This window comes from Myotis yumanensis, unplaced genomic scaffold (genome assembly GCF_028538775.1).
Source record: "Myotis yumanensis isolate MYYU_CA2020_CCGP unplaced genomic scaffold, mMyoYum1.0.hap1 SCAF_5, whole genome shotgun sequence".
In the NCBI taxonomy this organism is placed as follows: domain Eukaryota; kingdom Metazoa; phylum Chordata; class Mammalia; order Chiroptera; family Vespertilionidae; genus Myotis; species Myotis yumanensis.
Window position 1 is genome coordinate 77,445,533 of NW_027223756.1, and position 18,070 is coordinate 77,463,602.

Genomic DNA, 18,070 nt, shown 5'->3' on the forward strand with positions numbered 1-18,070 from the left:
ACACAGAGCAGCCAGTTCCTCACTGTCATTGAGAGAAGACCTGGGATAGGTATAAGAGGAGGGTTGCACCTCACTCCTGGCACAGCCCCATGTCCCAGGGATGTGACTAGGGCTGAGCTCCCTGCCTGTGAACTCAGGACGGAGGAGATGGTGTGGCCAGCCAGTCCCACCCACCCACGGGGAGCCCCTCTACCTCTATTGGGGTGTCTCCCCTTCAACAGCCAGGGACCATTCCTCTGGGCCCCCCCCAAAGCAGAAATTTAGACTTATGCCTCATCCTCGAGGTGAACAGGAAAATCAGCCACAAGGAAGAGCACATACCTGACCCCATGCCCCCACAATGTCACTCACCTGCTGCCCTCAATCTCTAGATCTAAGACCAACCGCAGAAGTGCCTCATGTCAACATTAGGAAAGTATTCTTTCTATATCACAAACTTGTTTTTGTGGAGACATTTTCTAAGGAACCTCTCAAAACATTTTATATGTGCATATGTGGTAAAAAACAATACTGATGCATTTTAAGAGTTGAGCTTCTAGACTATGCTAATAATATAAAAATTACTGGCTTTTAAAATCCACTCCAGCCAAAGCTGACGAGATAAAAACACACAAGAACTCACAGTACAGAACTCGGTCCCTAACTGGCGGACTTTCCATCTCAGAGTGATTTACAAAGGGCCAAGTAGAGGGTGGACACTATGGGGAAATGCCACAGGGCTTCTCAAAAATGGAGGACTGTGAAGAGGACACTGGTGGGCAGGTCTGTCTCAGGTTCATTTAAAACGGCATGCACAGGGACTGCCAACATTGGGGATATGAATGGAGAGGAATGGCAGTGGCAGATAGGGCTGCGGCTGCATAAAGAGAGGACCCTGTGAGTGAGGCTGAGATGACAACAGGCAGAGGGGGCAGTGGTGGTGGTTAAAGTCACCAGCCCAGATGTTACTATACCATCTGCTTTATTATGAGGACATTCTCAGGCTTGGGCCATCTCCACAACAAAGCGGATATGGGCGACATGTCTCTAACACATCTTCATGTGAATCAGTGACAAATCTCTGTTTAAATCAAGGTGGTAAGGATTTGCAGAGAAGGCCAGCAGGAAAACCAAAACTGGGCCTCAGCAGGTGGGCTGGTGTTGGGTACCCAGAGCCCCTCCACCCTCCTGCAACCCTCCCATTTACTGTCCCAACACCCTACACCCAGAAGGCTTCCTCAGTCCTTCCCCTCCTCCTCTCCAAGGCCACTACCAGTTAAGCTCGGCCCTCACCACCCCATGGCATCTGATACCCAGCACTGTTGCACAACCTGGCCCGCAGCCACGCATCCTCCCTATCCCCCAAGCCCTCAAGAACTGCGAGTGTAGCAGCTAAGTTCTCAGACACACATCTTATCCGTGCCAGCACAGCCAACCTGCCTGCTCACAGTATCCACCCAAGAGCCCATTCTTAGGTCACTATGTGGGATGACCAGAGCTCATGGGTGAGGACATTCTCAGGCTTGGACCAGAGTCACTGAGAGCCTGGGGCTACTGCCTCCAATGTGTGGTCTGGGGCCAGGACAGGGTGACACCCCCTCTGACCACAGGAAACAAAAGATATTCAAAGTACTGGGGCCAAGGAGGACATTTTTTTACTCAGTGGCCTTCAAAGCTCATTTCAAAACAAACTTACACGCAACTGAAATATAAACATAGTATGACTAGTGGGAAACCAGCATACTGGGAAGGGCCTGCAACCTCATCAGGCACTCCTGCGAGAGGGACAGGACTGGAGAGAAGAGTGACCGTGAAAGGAGCCCTCCAACGCCAAGAAATAAAAACAAGAGGCAGTCCAGCAAGCTTCCACCTCTCCCTCTTGCCCAGGCAAAAAGGCAGACCTGCTCTGCCATGTGTGGGTGTCATCTTGGGAATGACGTGACCAAGGGCAGAAGACTCTGCTCGATAAGAGAACTGTGACAGGGAGATCTCGCTGACCTTAGTGCTTTCTAATCTCACGTAAGTGACAGAAAAACCAGTGTTGGAGAACAGACATTCATGTAGGGACCCAAAGGAACCTAGCCACAGAGCCGAGAAGACCATGGGCCTATGGGAAGGGCAGCCTACCTTGCGAATCTGGTTTGTAGTCAGCATGATGACATCGGTTCCCTCATGAAAGCACTGGGAAGCAGCAAGGTAGCCAATGCGCTGTTGAATTGAACAAAAGAAGGCATCAGAGGTGAGACAAGGGGGCCATGCAGTATTCCTGGAGGCTCCCAGCCCTTCGCCTGATCTTGGCACCAAGCAGCCCTTGGCCTGGGGGGGTCACAGGTGGGTGGGCACAGGGAAGTCATTCAAAAACCAAGTTGGGAGTCTTTAAAACTCCAGAGGGAGTATATGGTCTTTGAAATACGATGGTCTTTTAAGGTTCGCCAAACCATGGAGTCCTGTTACTAATGCTACCTTTTCACTTGTCAGCCAGGAATTGCTTTTATGATCTCATGCAGTAAGTCATCCTAAGCACTGGTTTTCTTAGGATTCAAATCTCTCAGCCAGGCTGATGCAGCTACCCTGTCACACTCACACATGCACATGATGCTTTAAGACACATGCAGCGCACCACCACAATTTTGGCAAGTGTGGCATTTCATTTCAAGAGCAGCCAGCAGGCAGGACGACCATGTCCTTTAGAGGGAACCTGAGCTTGATCATAGCAGAGACTCACAGGCAGTTGCTTAGGGCCCCAGGGCTAGAAACACTGCCTGGTTGGTGTGTATTCTCATCAAAAACTAAGCCAACCCAGGAAAATTCCAGAATACCCACAAATGAGCCAGGATGTGAAAAACAGTTTTTCAGAATATGTACTAAAACAGGAGACATGTTTATGTTACAACCAGAGGCCTGGTGCATGGATTCGTGCACGGTGGGGTCCCTCAGCATGGCCTGAAGGGATTGGGCTGAAACTGGCATCCAACATCCCCCAAGGGATGTAGTAGTGCGTGAAGCGGCAGACAGCTGGAGAGGGGCCGCTACCACTCATCCCGGCCCATTGAGCGTCTGCCCCCCCTCACATCTCCTGGTCTGCCACACCTAGCTATGGAGAAGTGGGTCCCTAGGACAGAGCTCCCACAGCCTCGCTAGGGGTGCAGACTGAGGCTCGAAGAAGTGGGGTGGGTGCCCGAGGGGCACCCGGGGTAGACTGGGGAGTAGCGGTAGCTGCACGCCATCCTGCAAGTCCTGGGGTGGCTCCGGTCTGATAGGAAGAGGCGAGCGCTAGGGATGGAGTTCGTTGTCTCTTTTTTCCCTCCCTCCGTCCCTCGATCCCGGCTGCCCGGGGAAGATGCAGCCGGAGGGGTTGACGGGGGTTGGGGGCGCCGCACCTCTGGATCGATGGAATTTGAGCTGATGGCTCAGCCTCCCAATGCAAACTGCTGCTCTGCCCCACCTGCTTGTGATCTTTCACAGACTCAATTGCCTTTTCATCTGCCCAAGTTGACTGCCCCCCTGGTGGTCAGTGCCTGTCATAGCAACCGGTCGCTTAGGCTTTTATATATAGAGATATCAAGTGAGAAGAAAACAGTGTCCCAAATTGCTCACGAGTAGTATCCCTCAGTGACTGAGAGCATAGGACAATGTGATGACTGATGGCCTCTGGGTGACATAATCAGTGCTTGTTTTCTTGACGAGTAATGAATTCATTTTAATTTGTATTTAAAAATATATAACCAGCCTGGCTGGCGTGGCTCAGTGGTTGAGCATTGACCTATGAACCAGGAGGTCAGGGTTCGATTCCCAGTCAGGGCACATGACAGGGTTGCAGGCTCGATCCCCAGTAGGGGGTATGCAGGAGGCAGCCCATCAATGAATCTCTCTCATCATTGATGTTTCTATCTCTCTCTCCCTCTCCCTTCCTCTCTGAAATCAATTAAAAAAAAAAAAGAAATATATATATATATATATATATACATATTGCCAATCCTATAAACCCATAATTTCACTTAAAATTGAAAGAAAAATATTATATAAATAACATTAATTTGACAAAAACTGGAAGTGTGATGTTTGAATGGCTAGTTTGACTGAAACAGGTAACTTTTTTTATTTTGTTTTTTCATAGTGCAACCTCTGTCCATAAGACCTCAGGAATGCCCAGGGAATTCTCCTTCTCCACCAGGGACCTACTCTGCCCAAGTCCCCATCACCACAGGGTTCAGGCTCCAAAGCAAGCTCACCTTGAACGTGAACTTGGAGGCACTCATCACTTCTATGATGTTGAAGGCAGCCCAGCTGATGTCGTATCCCAACATTTGCAACTGTTGGGAGAGAAACAGTGACTCACAAGCCTAAGCCCTAACATCCAGCATCCCAGCTCTTGAAAGGACACATGCCAATCGCACTCTGAACACGCAGGTCACCCAACACACAACCTGGGGCATTTCATTTTTCCTGACCAGTTAAATCTTCATATTAAAGACTACAGGGACAGATTAGTAACAAACACTATAGGATGATGAACATATGTAGCTGAAATCTGAGCATCCTGTGTATTGGTTAAAATTCTCTACAATGATATTCATGAAACCTACATGACTCTGACCAAGAAAGAGGGGGGGGGGGGGGGGGTGCATGGCCCAGGCTCCCACACCAACCATGGACCACAGCCAGACAAGGAACACTGCAGAAAACCCACCCAAGATGGTTCAGAGCTCCACCCACCAGGCTCCTCAGCACGGCCTGAAGGGGAGCTGGGCCAGATGGGTCCGGGGCTCCACCATGCTCTGTGCCACCTGATAATTATTGCTCACCTCTCCCTTGACTCTTAAGAATTAGCCCTGTATGCTGGAGGCCAGTGCCTGGAGCTGATGGCATCAATCAATGTTTGGCAGGTGGACAGGTGATGGACCGATGGCGGGATGGATGGACAGACAGAAAAATGGATGGACAGACAGAGAAATGGATGGTGGGCAGAGAAATGGAGGGATAGATGGCTTGATGCTGGAGTTGATCACAGCACCAGGGATGCAGGACAAGGGCACTGTGCAGAAGCGCCGCCTGAGCACTCACATACGTCAGCTTGCAGACGGCGTTTGCTTTGACTGCGATGTTGTCCTGCTTCAGCTCTTGCTTGATTTCATCAATGCACTGAGAGATATACTTTGCCTAAAAGGAAAAAAATTTTTGAGAAATTATGAGTGCCTGGCTAAAATAGTTAAGAATAATTATTTCAGAAAGAAGGGAGACCCAAAACAAAAAGCCACAGAGCATTTAATTAATGTGAAAAGCCACATAGTATTTCATTTATGTGAAAAGTCCACAGCAGGGAAATCCAGAGAGACAGGTCCTAAAACTGGTTTTGTGATAGTGGCACGACTGTGATATACTAAAAACCATTGAATTTTAAAAAGCCATTTCTGCCGAAGCCGGTTTGGCTCAGTGGATAGAGTGTCGGCCTGCGGACTGAAAGGTCCCAGGTTCGATTCCGGTTGGGGGCATGTGTCTGGGTTGCGGGCACATCCCCAGTGGGAGATGTGCAGGAGGCAGCTGATCGATGTTTCTCTCTCATCGATGTTTCTGACTCTCTATCTCTCTCCCTTCCTCTCTGTAAAAAATCAATAAAATATATATATTTTTTAAAAAGCCATTTCTTTTTGCTAAATATTTTTTTTTTTATCTTCACTGGAAGACATGATAAGGGAGTGAGAGAAGGAGAGAGGAGAGGAAGAGAAGAGAGAGAAACATCAATCGGTTGCCTTCTATTCATGTCCTGATCGGGAACCAAAACCACAACCCAGGCACGTACGTTGGCCAGGATTGAACCAGCAACCTTTGGTGCACAGATGATACTCAACCTACTAAGCCACTCTGGTTGGGCTTTTTAAATTTTTTTAAAATTTATTGATTTTAGATAGAGGAAGGGAGAAGGGGATGGGGAGAGAGTGAGAGAGACAGGGAGCAGGAAAGAAACATCGAATTCTTCTACTTATTTATTAATTCATTGGTTGCTTCTTGTATGTGCCCTAAATGGGGACCTGAAACCTTGGTGTATCAGGATGATGCTCTAACCAACTGAGCTACACGGCCAGGGCCTAAAAAACTATTTCATTTGGATAGGATGCCTTTTATTCCTTCACCATCCTCCTCCTGAGGGCAGGGATGGCCAGGGGAGTGGCAATGGAACAAGAGTGGTTGGTGAGGGGGAGGATGGGCCAGGCCCTGTGGCTGCCCAGGAAGTGTCAAGCATAGGTAGGCCAGATTGTGTTGGGGCTGTGACCAGCATGGAGGTACAGATAGGAGCCAGGCTAGGGGAAGATTGGCTGTGAGAAGACCCTCCTGTCCTTAGGAACCCAGGCATCCAGTTGCTCCCAAGGAACTGGGCATCAAGCACATTCAGCCAGCTCCTCCCCACCAAGCTCCCCATCCCCTCTGAGCATGTCACATCAGGGCAGCTTTTCCTAAAGCATCTCTGTCTGTGGCTTCCTTGCCTCTCACTGAGCATGATGTCAAGGATCATCCAAGCTGCAGCAAGCATCAGTGCTTCATTCCAGTCCCACCATGTGCACGAGGATAACACTGTTTCTATCCATTCCCCCGTGGACACTTGGATTTTTCACTTTTTGCCTTTTGTGAATAGTGCTATTGTGGTCATTTGTGTACAGGTATTAGTGTGCACGTATGTTTTCAATTCTTTGGGGTTTCCTTGCTAACTCAGAACATGTCCTAAAACACCATTCAAAAACGTCAGACCTGGCCCTAGCTGATTTGGGTCAGTGGATAGAGGGATAGAGCGTTGGCCTGCGGACCAAAGGGTCCCAGGTTCGATTCCGGTCAAGGGCATGTAACTTGGTTGCAGGATCCTCCCCGGCCCCAGCCCTGTTCAGGGCTCATGCAAGAGGCAACCAATGGATGTGTTTCTCTCACATCGATGTTTCTCTCTGTCTTTCCCCCTCTCTTCCATTCTCCCTAAAAATCAATGGAAAAATATCCTCAAGTGAGGATTAATCAAAAACACACAAAAAAGTTAGACCAGAAGCTATACCAATACACAAGGTCCAGAGCAACTGATGTACCTACCCACTGGGAGCGCAGGGTACAAGCCTCCTATCACCCCAGGAGAAACGCCATGGCAGCCCCAAACAGAACTGAAACCTGCTGCCAGGCAAGGAACAGTCACCATGGGTCACAATGCGTCTGTCCAGCACTCCATGAAGTGTGAGGAGCCCGTCAGCAGCAATAGCTGTCCAGCTGGCAGCAGGATTCCATGTTCCCCTGCTGCACCACCTAGAGAGCCTGCCTCCCAGACACAGGGCTGGAAGCACGCAGAGCAATAGCAGACAATGGGCTCCTGTTCCACGTGCCCTGCATGTTACCACGCCGTGCTCCAGGCTCAGTTCTTCAAGGGTAGCCCTAGGGACACTGGCCATTCACATGCCACCTTGGACTACACTCTGAGACCCTCAGCCACCAGCAGTCTCACAGGGCAAAGAACTACTCAAGTGCCCTCAGCCACAGAATATTTTATGAATATTTTATGATCAAGAGTTGGTACAATGGAACAACTGTCACCATATCCTTCCAATGGGCTTCAGATTACTAAATCCTGCTCAGGGGACCTCAGCTCCCTGTCCCTCCACACAAATGACTCCTTCCTGCCCCCTGGATCAGGATTATTAATGATTTAAAAGGGAAAGATTAAGACAACAATCACAAGTGTTGGAGAAATCAGCCACACACAGTGGATGGGGAGTGAATAGTGCAGACGTTATAGAAGACAATGTAGCTCCCCAAAAGGGTGAGCACAGTGCCCACTCCCAGGTGGACCCTCAAGAACACTGAAACAGGTGCTCAAACACACACTGGCACCCTAATATACAACCTGTGACAGCCCCAAAGTAGAAACAACCCAAATATTCACTGGCTGCTAATATACAATGTGGCCCACCTGCCTACGGCAGCTTTCAGGAGGGTGGGGCAGGGTCCACTTCCAGTAATGTCTGAGCAGTTCCCACCAGTCCAAGGCCCCTACAAATACTGTTTACAACAGCTATCCAGACACACTGGAGAACAAGCAAAAGCACTGGAGAATGTCCTGTTCTTCACAGCTTTTATATTCTTCTTTTTAAAAAAATATACTTTTTATTGATTTCAGAGAGGAAGGGAGAGGGAGAGAGAGATAGAAACATCAATGAGAGAGAGTCACTGATCGGCTGCCTCCTGCATGCCCCACATTGGGGATCGAGCCCACAACCTGGGCATGTGCCCCAACCAGGGATCGAACTGTGACCTCCTGGCTCATAGGCCGATGCTCAACCACTGAGCCACAGCAGCGGGGCCATCGCTTTTACCTTGAGTGCCATGCAGAGAAGCTAAGATCCAGGGAAGAGACCTGTGTCCAACTGGCTTCAAGAACCAGAGCAGTGTTTGGGGTGAACAGGGCCACTGAAAAGTGAAGAGGGAAATCCCAGAGAAGAGAGAGATGGGGGTAGTTCCCACATTCTGAATATAAAACCCACACAAATCTCTGGCCGACCCCATAACAATGCACTCATGGCACATTTCACACCACCCAGCCAAAGCTAGAAAAATAAGCATTTCACAGACCTTGTAAGAGCGGCAGAGTTGTAGTTTCAGCCCAGATGAATTAACTGCCCACTAAACAAACCCTTCTCCCCACAGAATCAATAATCCTCAGAGAATACAACAGAATCCAGTCTCTACAATGTCCACAATTCAATCCAAAATTATTCAAAATAAGAAACAGGAAAACGCAACAGGAACCAATGAAGGCTGGCCCTGAGAGAACCAGGATAATGAAATTAACACAGAGATTTCAACTCAGCAACTGTAACAATGCTCTCATGGAACACAAAGAAAATGCACTCACAATGAATAAAAAGAGGAAATCTCAGCAGAGAGAGTGACAGAAAATAACCAAAGGGGTGGCCCTTGAACCCGAGGTAGCTCTGTTGTTCAGGGACCTATCACACGGGCACGCATGGCCAGGATGCTCCTAAATCTCCTCCCACCAGTCTTTACCCCAGAACCTAGAAGGCAGCGAAGGTACCCTAGGGCCAAGACCCTCCGCATCAGCCATCGACCAGCATCCCTAGAGCGCAAGCCTGACGCCCCAAGGAGGTGCATAAGACCACTGCCCTCCACCCCCACACATTGGCAGGGCACCTCCTTAGGCACTTCCTTCCTTTGAGCTGGTCACCAGAGACATCTGGTTGGTTCTGAATGAGATCCAAAATCTTCAGAAGAGCACATACCTAGTGTTAAGGAAGAACCCCCTCAGCTGCCTGGCAAGAGAAATATGAGTTAATACATGGTGTGGACTTCAATTGGCAAGCCCAGGCCCTTTTGGCCTTACAAGAGGCAACAGAAGCACCTCTAATACATCTCTTTGAGGATATCTATCTCCTCTCTCTACACGCTGGCCATGTTACTCTCTTCCCAAAGGGTGTGCAGCTGGCCAGGAGGATATGAGGCTTCAGGAAGGGCTCAGTTAAGCTGCCACCTGCCCTTGGATGATACCAAGGACTGTCTGGAGCCAGGACCAGATCCATGAAGCCCGAGGTGTTGTGTGGACTTGCTCTGAGTAGAGTGTGCATGTCGCTTTTGTAATTTTTTTTTTTTAAAGGAGTAGACTGCAATAGCTTTCCTCTGCAACAGAGGTTAATGTATAAGAAAAACAACACAGGCATTAGCTGGTTTGGCTCAGTGGATAGAGCGTGAGCCTGCGGACTGAAGGGTCCCAGGTTCGATTCCAGTCAAGGGCACATGCCCGGGTGCGGGCTCGATCCCCAGTAGGGGACATGCAAGAGGCAGCCAATCAATGATTCTCATCATTGATGATTCTCTCTCTCCCCCCCTTCCTCTCTGAAATCAACTATATATATATATATATATATATATATATACACACACACATACATACACACATACATACATACATACATATACATAAGAGGCTAATATGCAAAGTGTCCTCTTGGGAGTTCGATCACTCGCTATGACGTGCGCTGACCACCAGGGGGCGGCGCAGAATGAAGGAAGGCCCCAATTGGTCCTGATTGCAGGCCAGGCCTAGGAACCCTACCTGTGCAAAAATTTCATGCACGGAGCTTCTAGTATGTGTGTATGTGTGTATATATGTATATATAATCAACACGATTCCAGAGGCCTGAGAATTATTTTCGGATAGAGATTTCCAAGGTTGACTTCAGCCTGTAAATTATTCCTATGACTTCTTAGTGATTTTGAAAACATCAGATTTTCTGATATTTGCTTATTATTTTAAATTTTCCCATACCATTAAAATTTCTTACCATATGTGCATTTACTTCTATTTAACATATAAGGGGAAAAATAAGAGAAGAGCACTTCAGTCAGTTGCATGGAAGAGCCTGGTGCATCTAGCATACAAACTTCTGTCCTTCAGATGAACTCCATTAGTGGCAGCAGCAAGCACCTGTGTGGACTGAGCCTGTCAACAAATTACAGCAGGGGTCCTCAAACTTTTTAAACAGGGGGCCAGTTCACTGTCCCTCAGACCACTGGAGGGCCATACTATAGTTTAAAAAAAATACTATGAACAAATTCCTATGCACACTGCACATATCTTATTTTGAAGTAAAAAAACAAAACGGGAACAAAGAAAATATTTGTATTTGCATGTGGCCCACGGGCTGTAGTTTGAGGACCCCTGAATTACAGCTTTTCGAAAACTCAATTGGGGTGAAAATTGAAAATTTTTTAGGGTTTGATGTTCTGGTTCTTAGTAAATTTCTATCAAAATCATTCAGAAATTCTAACTTGTAGAACTTTATTATTTGTAAATCACAGATGTAGCATAGCTTAGAACTTTAGAATCTTTCATTCCAGGATTTTACGATATTGACAGGTATTTTTGTAACTTCCAAGTGGAGAGATGCTGGAGAGCAAAATGGAGATGAAAGAGTTAGCAAATTTAAAGGTGGAACCACAGAAGTCAGCCAGTCACAGAAAAAAGGGTTTTTTTTTGGGGGGGGGGGGATAAACGAAGCCCTCAGGGACAATGTCAAAAGGTGAAATATATGGATAACTGGGGTCACAGGAATGGAAAGGATGAGACAGAGAAAATAATTGAAAAAATAGTGGCTGAAACTTTCTGAAATTTGGTGAAAGACATACACATACAGGTTCAAGAAGCTCAGCACCCCAGACAGGAAACAGAAAAGAAAACCAAACCCAGACATATCATGGTCGAACTGCCAAAAACTGAAGATAGAGAAAAATCTTAAAAGCAGCCAGAGGAAAATGACATGGTACATACAGAAGATAAATTCCTGCCGATTTTTTAAAAATGTATTTATTGATTTCAGAGAGGAAGAGACAGAAACATCAATGATGAGAGAATCATTGACCGGCTGCCTCCTGCGTGCCCCACATTGGGAATCAAGCCCGCAACCCGGGCATGTGGCCTGAGCGGGAATCAAACCATGATCTGGCTCATAGGTCGATGCTCAACCACTGAGCCTCGCTGGCCGGGCAATCTCTGCCAATTTCTCATTAGAAACAATGGAGGCCACAAGAACAGTAGAAAACACTGCTGACTCAGAATTCTCTATCCAAGATTATATCCCCTTAGGTAGAACAGAGCCCAATTACATCTATCCCTGCACCTCAGAAACTCACAAGGAAGACAAAGAGACCCACAGAAAGTGGCTGATGTTCAGGAAGACTCTGCCTGAACCTTATTTTTAGGTATAAAACAGGTACACAGGATCATGGTTCCTCCACACAGGGAAATATAGGAAAAGGTCATAAAATACGGAAAATAGGCCTGGCCTATTGGTTAGAGCATTGGTCTGTGCACTGAAGGGTTGCGAGTTCGATTCTGGGTCAAGGGCACATACCTTGGTTGTGGGTTCATTCCCCATCCCCAGTTGGGGCACGTGAGGGAAGCAACCAGTCAATGTGCCTAACATCGATGTTTCTCTCTCTCTCTTTCCCTCCCACCTCTTCCACTCTCTGAAAAAAGCAATGGGAAAAATATCAACCCTAGCCAGTTTGGCTCAGTGGATAGTGCTGGCCTGCAGACTGAAGGGTCCCAGGTTCGATCCCGGTCAAGGGCACATGCCTGGGTTGTGGGCCCAATCCCTAACAGGAGGCATGCAGGAGGCACCAATCAATGATTCTCTCTCATCGTTGATGGTTCTATCTCTCTCCCTTTCCCTTCCTCTCTGAAATCAATAAAAACTTATTTAAAAAAATTTTTTTTAAAGAAAAAATATCAAGTGAGGATTAACAAAAAATAATCTGCTTTATACTCACTTAAGAGTGCTAAACATTTATCTAAAACAGTTATGTAAAGCTAAAGTGAATGTGGGAAGAAATGATTATACTAATCTTTTATTTCTATACAGCATTGTTGACAGAAAAAAAATATTACTCCTCCTTTTACAAGAGGGAGAAAAAATGGTCAGGATATACAGACATAATTGAGATCCAGAAAATTATGTAAAAACATAAATTAGAATTATTTTAAAGTTTAAGATAAATGGCTTTTTATCATTGACATTTTTAGAAGAAACCAGAGGTGCAAACATGGTTACAGTTCTCTAACACCTCAAGCTGTCCCATGCCATTCACACTTCGCCACAGGGCAAATCAGCATTGTTTTTATTGTGACAGAACTTAATTTGAAACACAGGATACAAATATCCTTCATGGATGAACCCCTCAGGGCTGTAATAAAATAACCATTTCAACCCTGGCTGCTCAGGAGAGCTCCCTGGGGCACTTTTTAAAAGATCCAGACTCCAGGGCTCTCCATGGACGAGTGGTCAGGATCTCTCAGGTCAAGGCCCAGAGAGTCTGTTTTTACTGAGCCCTGAGTGGACTCCAAGTGCTGGCAAGCTCTAAAGCTACATTCCCAACATTGCCCAGTGTCCCCTGAGGCAGAAGCTCCCAGTATGAACCACTGCCCTAGAGCCAGGACATACAGTGGAAGGACACAGGGACCCATAGGTTTGGGGGAGCAGCAACAATATGAAGAGCCGCAAATGGCCGTGCCCTTGGGGAAACTGGGAAAAGTGCATGGGTAAGAGGGGTGGGTAGTTTGAGGAGCGTGCAGAAGGCTGAGGAGGCCCTTGTGAAACAGGAAGACCACCCAAAGGTCTGCAGTGGTGCTCAGGGCCCTGTTCTGGGAGTGGCTCCATCTGTGAGATGGACTTTTTAAAAAAAATTTAGAATTATCTTGTGGGGTTTTGTTGTTATTATTCTGGATTTATTTTTAATCCTAATTGACATACAGTAATACATTAGTTTCAGGTGTACAACATAGTGCTTCAACATTTACATACGTTACAAAGTGATCACCCCATGTCTAGTTAACATCTGACTCTGTTCCCTATGTTATAATTACATCTCCAGGACTTATTCCATAACTGGCAGGATGGACTTTCCAGCACAAGCGGGTACAGCCCAGGGCTGGTGTTGTTCAAGGTAGTGAGCAAGATGGTGGCAGAAGAGCAGCTGGAGGCTACTGTGGTTCAGAGGGACGAGGCGGTATGGCGTGGGGCAATGTGTGTGTGACTGCAACACTTCAGGGGCTTGGGCTGAAGGAGCAGTGGCTGTGTGGAGCTGACTGGGGGAAGGAGGTTAAGACACAAAAGCCAGCGAGTTGGTCAGTGTAAGTCTCCTGCAGCTGCTGCAACAAGACAGGTGTGACAGAGCTGGTCCTTCCAGAAGCTCCAGGGAGAACATCCCAGCCTGTTCTAGCTTAGGAGATGGGGAGGACCCTGGATTCCCCACAGGCCCGTGTGATCACAGAGGTCCTTATAAGGGGGCAGGAGGGTCAGAATCAGAGAGATAGATGCGGCTGTGCTGCTAGCTGTGAAGGTGGAGGCAAAAGGAGAGGCATTCCTCAGGGAGGCTCGAGTGTCAGTGTGGGCTTTGAAAGTTGGTAACAAGAAACCAGGTCAGTAAACATGGGCAGAAATCCAGGCTCCCCCACCCCCGCCCAGTAGTGGCTGACCCCAAGATGGGGTTAAATGAGCCTAGATATTGCTGAGGACAACTCCTGTGAGAGGAAAGAAGAGGGAGCCGGGAGTAGGCTGTGTGGATCTGGCTGAGTGAAGGGCCAGGGAGGAAAGGCTGGATGGAAGCAGCTAAGGAAAGGTCAGCAAGACCAGTCACCTGCCTAAGTGGCCCTGCACAGTCACCAACTGGAATGGCAGCATGGCCTCTGGAACACAAGGTGATGGACTTCGAAGCTGGGCCCCTAGTCAATTCAGCTCGGGAGCTGAGGTCTTAGAGATGTCAGCTCTAGGGCTACCAAGGGGCACAGAGGGAGGGCCCAGGAGCCTTGGGAAGGACAGGGAGCTTCCAGGAGACAGATCTAAATCAAATTCAAAAGCAACGGTGAAGGGAGGATGGCTAGTCACTGGGTACTCAGCCCCAGGCAGCAAAGCAGTAGATGCAAATACAATGCTTCCCAAAACCTATTCCACCCAAATACTGAGAGGTACATGCAGAGCTTGTGCCCAACGGAGGCGTGAACTGCAGCCCCAAACAGCAAACAACTGGAACCACTTAATGCCCACCCAAGGGGGGCTGGCTAAATAAACGGATGGGAGGGTCTTCCCATGCTCTCACAGAAAGCTGTCAGTGAGACTGTTCCACTCACAGGAGAGTCACAACAGAATCTTAACCTATACTCAGAAACACCCACAATCTCTATGCAGAGAAAAATCTTAACGTAGACACAAACTGATTTACAGGGAGAAGTGTTGTCCCCTTTTACTTAATAAACACTGAGCTTATTACAAAAAGTTTTAGGTATAATTTTATAAAGATTAAAAAAAAAGTTTCCCCCCAAATATGAAAAGTGCCCATGAAAATAAAACATTAAGTCAATTGGGTTTTTTCCTAGTCATATCCAACTTTTAGAAGCAAGAACATTCACAAGTGGATTTCCCCCTACCTGCCAAGATTATCCTTGCTGTATCTTAAGGATAATAAATTTAAGCATCCAGAAATGTGTAAATCAAGCCTATTTTTGGGACTTGTTTTAAGAAATGTTTTCCCTGGTAATCCAATACATACACACATATACACACTGAATACCGTAAACTGAAATAAAAGTTTCAAGAAACAACAATTATTCTGTGTACATGAAGTCTGGGGTTTTCTAGTTTCTTCTTTTTTAAAGCATAACCCATTAAATTGAATTCATAACGCACTAAAGGGTCACAGGTTGAGGACTGGAAACAGCCAGGTACATGACTTCATGGGGTGCTCTGGTGCTCACAGAAGCCTGCATTATATGTTATTCACTGCTTCCTTGTAAGCACCACCAAGGAGAGGAGGCAATGTTACCCCCACTTTACAGATGAGAAACCGGTTAGGGGCTCTCCCTAGGTCACTCAGTTAAACAGGCCCAAGAACTTAGACTCAAATCTCCTAAACTCCATACAAACTCCACTAACTTACCCTGCCTTTCCACACGGCTTTTAAAGTCACTGCTAACCTCATTTCTACGATACTGCGCAGAAGTTTTAAGCTAAAATCTATGATAAAAAGTAACCTTTTTTGGGAAAACTATTTCTGCTGCAGAAAAGCACCCTGTCAGAAGTCACAGTTGGGGTGTGGTGGGGTGGTAGGGAAGAGCCTGTTTTAGAGAGCGGGGGAACTAGGAGAGTAACTCAGCAGTCAGAGGCTGCGCTCCTAAGGGGACAAAGATAAACTGTCAGAAGTGACACCTTGAGATCATAACGATCTTCTGATGACAAAACAACAGCACCCAGATGCTATGTCCTGCAGGAATCGCCCACAGGCCCAGGGCAGAGCCCACTGGGAGACCTGTGACGTTGGAAGACTTCCAGCACCAGCTTGGCCCTGCGCTACTTAAAATAATGCTTCCACCAATACCCCGGTTTCATGGGTCCCAAGACTGTGGGGAAGGCGCTATTAATTCCCACCAATTTCAAATGAAGAAACCAAGGGTCAGGGCACTGCCCAGTGATTTGCTTAGCCACTGCTCAGTAATAAAGGACAATCAACTAAACTACTCTTTCAACTCAGAAGGAAAGATCAGGATAGGAGTTAGCTACACATTTGTAACCATTGCCATTTCCTACAAGATGCAAAACACAGTGAGCGGTTATGGAAATGAGCGAAAATAACCTAATCACATTTCAGTGAGATCACACCTATTCTGAAAAAGTGCCACAGAGGCAGAAACTCAGGCTCCCAGCAGAGGGACCGGGCCGAGGGCGCAATTGCCTCCCAGCGAATCCCACTTCCTTGCACCTCCTATTCTGCAAGGCCCGACTTCCCGGGCGCCATTGTTTGGAAGGCCGGTTGGCATCTGGTAGCGGCACCTGCACAATAAATATCCAACAGCGGCTCTCCTCAGGGCACCTTCTTTCTCTAGCCAGGGAAGCGGGGACTTTAAGGTCCCACGAGTAAGGACCTGCCTGGGCCTCTTCCATGAAGCCAGAGGTCTGGGGGCCACTAACTGTCCCCATTCCTCCTGAATTTAGGTCACACAGGTTGGGGGGTGGAGGGGGGGGAGGAGGAAGGAAACGATGCCCACGGCTACAATTTTACTTCTGGAAAACCTTTCCTTCCCCCTGGCTTTTAGGCTTCGCTATCCCAGGACCCCTCAGCAGCTTCCTTATTTTGGCCCGGACGCCCGCTGCCGCCGTCCCTCTCCCGAAGCGGGAGGCCCCACCTTCCCCGCCCCCTCCCAGCCCCCCGGACCGGGCCCGGCCCCAGGGAGCGATCTGGACACGCACTAATGCCATAGGGATTACAGGAGGGTCCCTCAACCAAGAGGCCTGCGGCGGGTCAGGGACTCAGTATATTGAACAGGTGATCCAGACACACCAGGCTGGAGGGCCGCCGCTCGGGGCGACCTGCGAAGTCTCTTCCGGGATCACCGCGGGAAGGGGAGGGAGGGAGGGCCCCCATCACCAAGCGGGTAAACTGAGGCTCTCAAAGGGAGGCCACACAGCGGCAGGTCCCCCCAGGCAGAAGGGGCTAGGAGGGGTGTCGGAGAACCGCGGCTTGGGGACCTTCGGGGTCTCGTCTGGGGCCGCCTTCAGCCCTCGGGGGTAAACTGAGACTCCGGGAGGGAGCGGGTGTGCGGCGCCCAGGCCGGGGGCAGGCGGGGCTCAAGCTGGGAGGAAGCCTCCGGGGCCAGCCGGCAGATCGGGGTCGCGGGCAGGGCCAGGCCAGCCACGCGGCCGGCTCACCTCCTCCTCCTTGTGGTTGCGGATGCCGCGCACCAGGTCCTGCAAGTTCTTGTCGAACATGCGGTCGATGCTGCCCTTGACCATCTTGAGGGCCATAACGGCGGCGGCCGGCGGGCTGGAGCCCCGGGAGGCCTGATGCCGGGTGCCGTGCGGGGACCCAGGGGCCGCCCTTGCCGCCCGCGGAGCGCTGCGCCGCCGGCCGCCACTGCGGGGCGGGCAACCAGGCCAGGCCTGCGGCGGTCCGCGGCGGAGCGGCGGCAGCGGCGGGATCCGCTGGGCAGGCGGCGCTCCCCTCCCCTCACGCTCCACGGAACTTGCAAATGGCGGACAAGATGGTGGCCGGTCAGCTGACAGCAGGCTCCGGGTCCGACGGCCCGCCCCCGGAAGTCCCTCCTTCCATGAAATACCACATTCCTACGCGACACCAGGCCGCCCAATGGAAACACGGACAACGCCCTCTGAGCCTCCTTAGCCACGCCCGCCGCGGATCAGAACTCTTCCCTCTTATTGGTCAGTGTCCTCCGGAGCTCCACCTACTTCCTCGTTTCGGGCAATAGCCACGCCCCTAGGAAAAACCTCCCCATCCTGCCCCTTACTAAGTGACAGCCGTGGGCGGGGCGCCCACGTGGAGCTTCTCTGGCAAGTTCCTGGGGAAGAATCCAGCTCTGCTTTTTCTAAAAGCTGACGCTACCTGAAACTTGCAAACCCGACGCTGCGGTGAACAGATCCTGCATCTCCAGCACTTCTCACAAAATCCTGTGATATGGGCAGGACAGGTATAACCATAGCCCAGAACTGGGCAGTCATTCATTCAACAAACATTTTTGTTGTTGTTAATCTTCACTTGAGGA

At 48.9% G+C, this 18,070-nt stretch overlaps 1 protein-coding gene across 2 annotated transcripts in view; it reads right to left on the reverse strand.

Moving 5' to 3' along the window:
• The window catches only part of AP3D1 (adaptor related protein complex 3 subunit delta 1), a 44,333-nt gene extending 26,790 nt beyond the window's left edge, over nt 1-17,543 (reverse strand). Inside the window, exons 1-4 of one of the 2 annotated variants that reach the window (XM_070415722.1) lie at nt 17,220-17,543; nt 5,044-5,139; nt 4,212-4,292; nt 2,107-2,187 (exon numbers count right to left, since the gene is read on the reverse strand). In XM_070415722.1, coding sequence (XP_070271823.1) covers nt 2,107-2,187; nt 4,212-4,292; nt 5,044-5,139; nt 17,220-17,315 — 354 coding nt within the window. In that variant the 5' untranslated portion in view covers nt 17,316-17,543. Of the gene's footprint in view, nt 1-2,106; nt 2,188-4,211; nt 4,293-5,043; nt 5,140-17,219 lie in introns of those variants that run through there. The other variant, XM_070415724.1, reaches the window with a different exon arrangement.
• Nucleotides 17,544-18,070: the final 527 nt, after the last annotated feature.